The sequence below is a fragment of the Triticum dicoccoides genome, chromosome 3B (genome assembly GCF_002162155.2).
Source record: "Triticum dicoccoides isolate Atlit2015 ecotype Zavitan chromosome 3B, WEW_v2.0, whole genome shotgun sequence".
In the NCBI taxonomy this organism is placed as follows: domain Eukaryota; kingdom Viridiplantae; phylum Streptophyta; class Magnoliopsida; order Poales; family Poaceae; genus Triticum; species Triticum dicoccoides.
The window spans coordinates 745,793,852-745,803,874 of NC_041385.1; the positions used below are offsets into that span (position 1 = coordinate 745,793,852).

The 10,023-nt window shown below is 42.8% G+C and overlaps 1 protein-coding gene across 1 annotated transcript; it reads right to left on the bottom strand.

Annotated features, from left to right (window-relative positions):
• Positions 1-8,684: 8,684 nt before the first annotated feature.
• Positions 8,685-9,769, bottom strand: LOC119278215 (probable glutathione S-transferase GSTU6). Its single transcript, XM_037559572.1, has one exon. It carries the CDS (start codon positions 9,712-9,714, stop codon positions 9,010-9,012), a length of 705 nt encoding a protein of 234 aa, XP_037415469.1. The 5' UTR covers positions 9,715-9,769; the 3' UTR covers positions 8,685-9,009.
• Between the last annotated feature and the right edge of the window lie 254 nt (positions 9,770-10,023).

Sequence of the window (10,023 nt, forward strand, 5' to 3'; positions counted from 1 at the left end):
TTTTGTAATATATGACTTTTATTAGGTTGGTCAAATTGACGATCTAGGGATACGTGCACGCCTTGTAAACTGAGAGAGAGGGAGTATCTCAATGTTTGCGGCCGAGTGACGGTGGCAGGGTGTTTGACATTCATTCCCATTTCTTGCATGGGACCTAAGCATGCAACCAAGGACACATATTTGAATTTTCAACCAATTTATATGCATTAGAGCATGTGCATGTAGTTCAAATTTGAATTATGCACATAAATGCTTTGAAAACTCAATTAATGCATAAAAATGTCAAACGAACCCCGAAAAATCCCAAAAAAATGAATAAACACTTATGTTGTTCTATCTTGACACGAGAATTTTTTTCAAAGCAACAAGAGGCAATGGATACCGTTTTGTCCCCAAAGGTGGGACGTTCCCTACCGAAACCATCAGGCTTGTTGTGAGAAGCTCTGGTTTGTGAGAAGCCTATCCCCAAACCTGCCCCAAATGGGACAAAAAATTTACCACGGCATGTTGATGCCGCTCCATGATGGCATGCCAAGTTTCATGAATTTCGGATGAGTTCATCTACTAGAAATTAAAACCAGGTATCTTAATGTTTGCCGCCAAGTGACGGTGGCAGGGTGTTTGACATTCATTCCCATTTCTTGCATGTGACCTAAGCATGCAACCAAGGACACATATTTGAATTTTCAACCAATTTATATGCATTAGAGCATGTGCATGTAGTTCACATTTGAATTATACACACGAATGCATAGAAAACTCAGTTAATATATAATAATGTCCAAGCGGAACCCCCAAAAATCCCAAAAATTGACACAACACCCCTGTTGTTCTATGTTGACACTAGGAAAAAAATTGAAATTGAGAAGAGGCAATGCATATCGTTTTGTCCAGAAAGGTGAAACGTTCCCTACCGAAATCATCAGGCTTGTTGTGAGAAGTTATGGTTTGTGAGAAGCATATCCCCAAACCTGCCCCAAATGGGACAAAAAATTTACCACAACATGTCGATGCCGCTCCATCACAGCATGCCAAGTTTCATGAATTTCAGACGAGCTTTGGATTTACTAGAATTTAAAAACCAGGTATATATCTCAATGTTTGCGGCCGAGTGACGGTGGCAGGGTGTTTGACATTCATTCTCATTTCTTGCATGGGACCTATTTAAGCATGCAAGCAAGGACACATATTTGAATTTTCAACTAACTTATATGCATTAGAGCATGTGCATGTAGTTCAAATTTGAATTGTGCACATGAATGCATAGAAAACTCAGTTAATGTATAAAAATGTCCAAGCGAACCTCGAAAAATCCAAAAAATTGACACAACACTCCTGTTGTTCTATGTTGACACTAGGAAAAAAATTTGAAACCGAGAAAATGCAACGGATATCATTTCGTCTAGAAAGGTGAAATGTTCCCTACCGAAACCATCTCACTTGTTTTGAGAAGCTCTGGTTTATGAGAAGCTTATACCCAAACCTTCCCCAAATGAGATAAAAAAATTTACCACGGCATGTTGATGCCGCTCCATGATAGCATGCCAAGTTTCATGAATTTCAGACGACTTTTGGATTTACTAGAATTACAAAAGCAAGCACCTCAACGTTTACCGGAGAGCCACGGTGTTGTGGTGTTTAAAATTCATCCACATTTCTTGAATGGGATGTAAGCATCAACCCATGGACACATATATCATTTTACAACCCATTTTGGTGCACCGGAGAATGTGCATGTGGTTTAATTTTGAATTGTGCACCTGAAATGCCTAGAAAACCAAGTTACCGTATAAAAATGTCCAAACGAACCTTGAATAATTCCAATTTTTTTGACGACACACCTATAGTTGAATTTTCACTACAGATAGAAGTTCCAGCAATTCAAACACCATCCTTTGCAGCTGTGACCCCATTATGTAATCCAAATCAAGATGAAAAATCAAGTAGATCTCACAAAGTTTATTATCACTAACTGTGTGAGATGCAGTACAAAATATCCTGGAGCACCGTCGGTGTATAGTACGCCTATTTCTTACTAAAGAAGGTTCGTCGGCTACAGTCCACGACCCGCTCTGAATAAGGGACCGTGTCTGATGACACTTTGTGCGCCAGTTTTTTCACTGAAGTGATTCCAAATTTTCGGCTTCTGCGGAAATATCTACCTCCCCGCCCCCTCCCCCTTACCAAAAGCCACATTTCCCCTGTTTCCACCTTCCTTTCCAAGTTGAAACCTTCACTCCTCGCTTGCAGCGCCGCCACCTCGCTGGCGACCCTCCTTCACGCTGCTCGGCCTCGCCTATCCAGGAAGGTAATCCACACCAAACCCCGTCGCCCTCCTCCTTCCACATCCCACATGCCCCGACCGCCGGCACGAGCGCGACACCTTCCACCCAAATCACCGACCCCTCCACCAAATAAGCGCCGTCCTAAGCCATGGTGCACGCAATATAGCCAGGATCTCAAGGAGCATTTGGCAGCGGAGAAGCAAATCACGGCCGCACGCGCGGATGAGGTCGCGATGGCTGTCATTCGTGTCGACCCCCAGATCTTGGAGGAGCACATCGCCGTCAAGGCCATCGTCGATGCATCGCGTGCCGACGCATTGACGTGATTGGCTGCTTTAATCGACAGTTCGTGGCGTTTTCTCGAGGCCACTGTCGGTGCCTTCGACAAAGAGTACGAGGTGTTTTCTCAGCATGCACGTGCTTACCTCATCTCCAGAGCCAGCAGGTTGGTGCCCGGAGCGGCTCAAGCAACTCACCACTATGACGAGGGCACTCACGATGCGTAGGCCTCGCCCTCTTCCATCTCCAAGGAGCCAATTGTCATCGATATCTCTGACAATGAGTGGCTTGTCTTATTAGCTCACTATAAGGACCCATGTTCAGTTTGCTAGCTACTGCCTTTCCTTAACAAATTCTAGTGAATTGTGCTATCTAATTTTACCATGCAATCTTCTGCTCTAGTGTATATGTTCTATATGTCGTGGAATGTGGTGTTCAGTTAACTGTTTGGTTCAATTCTGTAAATGTGATGTTCAATTCTTTAGGGTGCAATTTTCCAAGTTGTCAAGCATGCTTGGTTTGGTTAACTGTCTGGTCTTCTATTAGGAGTATGTTATATTGTGCAATGTGGTGCTCAGTTAACCTTTGGTTCATTTGTTGTGGTGTTTAGTTAACTGTTTGGTTCAATTATGCAATGCGATGTTTAATTGTTGTGTGTGCATTCTGTTATTGTATACCATGTGAGAAATAAATCAAATTCGATGTACTAAATACATGAGAAACAAATACAATTGCTATATTTCCAAGTTGTTAAGCATTCTTGGTTTGGTTAACTATCTGATCTTCTATTAGGAGTATGTTATATTGTGCAATATGGTGCTCAGTTAACGGTTGGTTCATTTGTTGTGGTGTTTAGTTAACTGCTTGGTTCAATTTTGCAATGCGATGTTCAATTGTTGTGGCTGCATTCTGTTATTGTATACTATTATACCTTGTCTTTTTTATTCCTTTGCCCCATTTCCAATATAAGAAGATATTTATGCACATCCTTGTTTTCAGGCCTTTCCAAAATAGTTCGCTAATGATTACCTCTCAAACCACTTGTATGGTCAGGAGGCGAGGAAGGTATTCATACAACACTTACGGTTCAATATTGAAGTGTTCCTGAAGAGGACGAAGGATGGACGGTCAATCATCCATAGGCACTGGCCTAAAGTTGCAAAGATCTTCAACGTCAATGAAGGCTCAATATTCGCCTTCCGCTTCAGTTGTTTTCCCGATGAGATGCATCCGTCTATGTACTGCCTATGATGCTAATTTCAAAAGGTTCTAGATGTTGCATGTGAAACTTGGTGCTGGTGCAGTTGTGTAATGGGGTAGCTGAGTGCTGAAGCTATATCATGTTGTTGTCTGATGTATTTCAATTATGAAATCCTGCTTCCTTAATATGGGAATGAAATATATTATGTGTTTACTATGAATGTCAATTAGATTAATAAATGGATTATTAATAATAGGGAAATTAGCCTGCTAATTGGTTTTTGCTATTGCAAACGGTTATTGAGAAAATACCGTGGGCGATGACCTAAGGCAACGCACACAGTTTCTAGGAATAAACCGTGTTGGATCGATGAGCAATCACACATGACATTTTCTTCAAAAATGTTTGCGTTAGGCCACCTTGCGCAAACGTTTACAGCATAAAAGCCATGTGTGATGGATAGTCTTTGCCACACAGTTTCTTCTACGCACCGTGTGTGATGCATTCAATAACGGAAATGATAAAATTATTAATATTGTGTGCGATGGGAAGGCCATCACAAACAATTTAATGGAGAAAATTGTGTGTGATGTACCTACGAATGGAAACGTTTTCCTTACAGTGATGTGTGGTATGTATATACGAATAGAAACGTTTAGTGGGCACTGACTGTGTGGGATATACTAACGACCGGAAATGATTTTGCCTATATAATTGTATTTTTTTAGCACTACTATACGTATAACCATATTTGCTCGCTCGACGGTCGCACACGACCTCATTTTGCCGAGCGTGTGTGCAAGGAGGGCATATCCCCAACGGTTTCTGGGTCATGTGGGAAGGACCCCCCTATCACCCACACTCACTAGGTGACGGTTTCGAATGTCGTCACGGAAAGGGGTTAAAATCCATTTGTATAGCACCGACGGGTACCAGTGTCCTCAAAGTTGTTGCATATGTATATTTGTTGTTCTTGAGGATTATTTCGTTATCCGTATTGTAATGCCAACCGTTCCACCACCAGGCATGCATGTTCCGACTTTTCCATTATGTCGAGGATGTAACCTTAGGATCAATATTATGCAGAGACTAATGGAGGATGCTAGATTTGCATAGTGCAGTCATGGGGGTGCTAGAGACAACATTTCAGACACGTTCCATACAACACAACATCCTCGGCCTCCAGCATAACTCTTGAAGTAGCACTGCCTCCAACAGCTGCAGACCCTCCACCAATATCATCATCACCTTCATCATCATCGCCATTGGGAGTTGGAATAATAATGGTCCTCATGAGGCCATACAATTCTGGAATCTTGGGCCTCAGCTCGAAAACTTTTGTCGACATCACTAGTGTTGCCTTTGTTTCCCCCTCGGTGATAGAGCCTTACTTCAAATTGGCGTCCTGAGGAAAGGGAACAGAGAATAGTGTGTCGAACCTCACAAGAACAACACTTGTGAGAAAATGACCGGCCACCTTGAAGTCCTGATGATTTAGAAAGTGACCGATAGCATATGCAACAAAGAAGGCAAGTGATAAAAGGGTGTCGTGACTATGAACATGACCACATTATCAACTGGACCATAATCCACCCCAACAAAATCTTTGTTGCATAAGATACACTCCCTCTGATCCATATTACTTGTCATAGATTTGTCTAGATGCGGATGTATCTAGACACTAATATGGATCACATGGAGTACTAACTATTACAGGGGCACGATCAAACAACTGCAAACGCATTTTTTTAAAAGTTGCATATGAGAATGAAAATAGCACATTCACATATCAGATTGCAATGTAAAAGTCTACACATCAGTACAACGACAGACAACTCTAAATTAGATAGATGTACATAATAATATTAAGCATTTTTTCTATTTTATTGCCTGCTCTTGAAAGTGCGTTAAGTCGACTAGAGGGGGGGGTGAATAGGCGATTTTTACAAATTCGTCACTGAGGAATTTCAGGGTGAGGAAATTCCTAAGTCACGAACAACTAGCAGCGGAATAAGTACTCATGTATAAGCATAACAGAGCAATAGCATAGTCATCAAGATGAAATGAAAAACAAACACAAAGTACAGAAAGTGTAAACACAGGATAAGCAGGCTGAAGACAATGTGACTGAAGAAATAGGATTGAGGAAATAGAGAAAGTCTTCAGTCGAAGTCTTCAAACAGTAATGATCAGGTCCATCAACACATGAATGAGGAAATAAAAGGGTTGAGGAAATAGAACCAGTAGGCTTGGTGAAGACAATGATTTGGTAGACCAATTCCAACTGCTGTGACAGTAATACGTCTGCTTGGAGCGGCTGAGTATTTAAACTCGAGGACACACAGTCCCGGACACACAGTCCTCACCATATTCTCCTTGAGCTAAGATCACACAGACCTTGCCCAACACTCGTGGTAAGTCTTCACAAGTGACTTCCAAACCTTCACAGACTTGGTCACTCGTCGATCCACAATTCCTCTTGGATGCTCAGACCATGACGCCTAACCGTTTGGAGGATACACAATCCTCAAAGGTAACAAGCATCGGTTCCATGCAGGAACAATCTCTTCAGTGATGCTCAATCACTTTGGGTATGTAGGTGTTTGGGTTTGGGATTTGGGTTTTCCTCACTTGATGATTTTCGCTCAAAGTCCTCAAAGGATGGGATGCTCTCAATTGACAAGTGTCAGTTTCTCTCGGAGCAGCCAACCAGCTAGTGGTTGTAGAGGGCGGCTATTTATAGCCTAGAGAGCAGCCCGACATGATAAGACATAAATGCCCTTCAATGATATGACCGTTAGGTGGTAGAATATTTTGGATAGCTGGCGCGTAGCATAGCAACGGTCGGATTTTGAGGTATCAAATTCCTCATGGCTATCATGTTCCTCACTGTGTAGGCAATTCGCATTGGCGAATTCCTAACTCCTCAGTCAGAACAAATTCCTCAGAGACTAGAAGATCTTCGTCTCTGTCACTGGAGAAATTTGACTGAACTGATATGAGATTTCCAATGGCTTCACTCGAAAGGATTGGGTAGGTGTAGGATTTTGAGATGAGCATCACTTGGAAATCAGTTTCCTTAGTATTACCTCGACCCCCTTTAACAATACGGTGTTTCCTATGACTCAAGAAAGAGAAAAAGGAACTAGGAGAACAAAAGTCTTCACACTTCATAACCCTCGCATGAATATCCAAGTCTTTAAGGTCACACCAATTTCATTACTTTCATAGTCTTCATGAGAATCAAAGTCTTCAGCTGAAGACATTCATTTTTAGGGGTCGACTTTCACTGTCAATATCAAACTCCTCATCGACTTATAGAGTCTGTGTACACTCACAAACATATTAGTCCCTTAACCTATAAGTCTTCAATACAGCAAAATCACTAAGGGGCACTAGATGCACTTACAACTCCAAATTAGATAACTGTCCACACCAGTTCTGTATGTTTACATTGCTAACTATCAAATAAATGGCCACATCATGTACAAAATTAGCATTACCAACTATCAATTAGCATCAAATATTTGTATGTTTAGATTATCAACTATCATATAATTAATTGCACATAACAGTCTGTCTTCATCCTTACAACGCTTGCTTTGAGAAGTTCCATCACCACTCGGCCCTCTAGGCCCTTTTTCCCTGATTGACATGTGTGAATGAGATGATAGACATGAGAAATATCATATAATACAGATGCATGAAATTTATTTACCCAGAAGTGTTTCTCCCTATGGTTGAAGTTGAAGATAGAATTTCACAAGTAATGGTTAATCATGGAACGGCCTGAATAAAAACTCCCTATACTACAATCTAGCACCGAAAATGAATAGGAAACTAGCAGCAATCAAGCTCAAACCCTTTTGTTCAAGAGAGAAAATGAACACTCCATATGAAAAAAAATCCTACTCATATCATTTTCCTCTACTTTTCCTATGAATCAATTGCCTATATAGTACTCCCTCCGTCCCAAAATTCTAGTCTTACATTTGTCTAAATACGGATGCATCAAGTCACGTTTTAGTATTAGATACATTCGTATCTGGACGAATCTAAGACAAGAATTTTAGGACGGAGGGAGTAAAAAGTAGCACAAAAAATGAATAAGATTACCTTAGCCTTGTTAGTGTCGACAAAGAGGGCCTTGTGTTGGGATCCATGGTTCCACAATGAGAATCACAGAGATTTGGTGGACATGTTTACGTCAAATTAGAAATAACACCAATAGAAAATGCATGATCTAGACTCAATCGAATATCAAAGAATTCTACTTCGCGCGGTACTCAGGAGAAGGAACATCTACAGAAAGAGAGAAGATTATTCAAGCAGAGAAGAGAGGAACATGAAGTACACAATGTACTGTGATATATGTGCTAGCCAAATCTGGTGCGCATAAAATGAGATTGTTCATCACTTTAGTTCAAAGTTATCTTGAATGACTTGGTGTCGACGCTGAAGTTAACAAGCAGAGAAATTCTCAAACTGAACCTTGATTAAAATGCTACTTTGTAACTCTCACAAATATTTGTGGACTGAAATTAATAAGGCCGGCTATGTTGCGAAGAAGGAAACATATTATTGGCCATACATTTGGTCAGCTCAGGATTCTTTTTGCTTTCTCTCGCTCCGCTCAGAAAATAGGGTTGCTGATTTGGTAGTATTATTAGGTGGAAACTGAAATCCAATCAAAATTGACCATATAATCTTGAACCACCAAAACTACCATGTGATCATCTATTCATTAAACAAAAATTTTGATACCCATGAATATGAAATTTCACTTCTAATCTCAAAGCTACTCGTGTAAATTTGTGCGATATAGTCCAAGAGACTAGCTTATTGCGGTAACTTGGCCTGTTTGGGTGCAATCATTCTAAATGAAAAAAAAAATTAAGCACACAAAGCGCCATCGATCATTCACCAAAGCCAAGTTCCATTTCTTCACCATAAAAATGTAAATGTGATATTCACTGAACTAAACTTGCACTTTTTAGACATGGACTTGGACATACGAAGATAGCAAGACTTAAACACGATGGTTTTTCTCCTACCGTACTCGCTCCTGAACAAGGAGCTGGATTGCTCAGCCACAACTTTATCAAATTAAAAATGACCATTTTATTGCCTACTACTCGACATATCGGTCACACAATGCAGAAAATTAAATTCACAAATCTTTACGTAAACTAACTTGCAAACAGAAGGGGGAAAAGCGACGACTAACGATTGCAGAACCCATAATTACTTGGCGGCGGCGGCCGCAGAAGCAGCCCACATACTCCGCAGCTTCCCGGCGCAGTCCACCATGCTCTTCATGGACGGGGCCGCCTTCTTGGCCGCCTCCGTCTGCACGAACCTCTGAGCCCAGGCGGCCAGGCGCGGAGTTCTGCCTGCGTCGATGACCGTCACGCCGAACATCTCGCGGAGCGCCTCAAACCAGAAGAGGTTGCACCCGAGCGCGATGTCAAGGTACCCGACGGAGTCGCCGGCGAAGTAGTCTTTCCCACCAGAGCACTGGGCGAGGGCGTCCTCCATGGGCCCGACCACCGCGAGCGCCGCGTCAAGCTTCTCGGCTCTGTCCTCCTCCGACGCGGCGCGCAGGATGCCTATCCACGCGGGGGACAGCTTGTCGTCGACGTAGGCGGCCCAGAAGCGGGCTACGGCGCGGCCGTAGGGGTCAGCAGGCAGGAGCGAGGCGCCGTCGGCCCAGACCTCGTCGACGTACTCGACGATGGCGAGCGATTCGCAGACGGGCCTGCCGGCGTGGATGAGCACGGGGACCTTCTTGTGCACGGGATTGGAGGCGAGGAGGAGCCCGCCCTTGTCGAACAGGTCCTGCTCCAGGTACTCGTAGCTCACGCCCTTGAGATACAGGGCCATGCGCACGCGGACCGCGAACGAGCTCACCCCCGTGCCCAGCAGCCTCACATCTCCTTCTCCGGCCATCGTCTTCGATCGATCTCTTCCTTGCTATTTGGTGCTCGTAAAGTGTTTGCTCTAACTCAGTTTGAAAGTGTACGTATATTAGCTTCGTTCTGGTTGTTTATATAGCACAAATCAAGCTGAACAGTTGCTGGAAGAGTAGCTGCAGGAAGAGCCATGGGATATGTGCATCACCGTTGACGTATTCATTTCATGGTAGGTGCAGCCGTGCAGGTATGCAAGCATCTCACGATGTCATAATCACCGAAAGCCGGGAGGTTGACTAGTAGCTCGGCGTCACATATGACGCTTTCAGTGTTAGACGAAGGTTGA

What these genes read in the sequence shown, in the direction of transcription:
- LOC119278215 (XM_037559572.1), bottom strand. Translation starts at nt 9,714, where the DNA reads ATGGCCGGAGAAGGAGATGTGAGGCTGCTGGGCACGGGGGTGAGCTCG.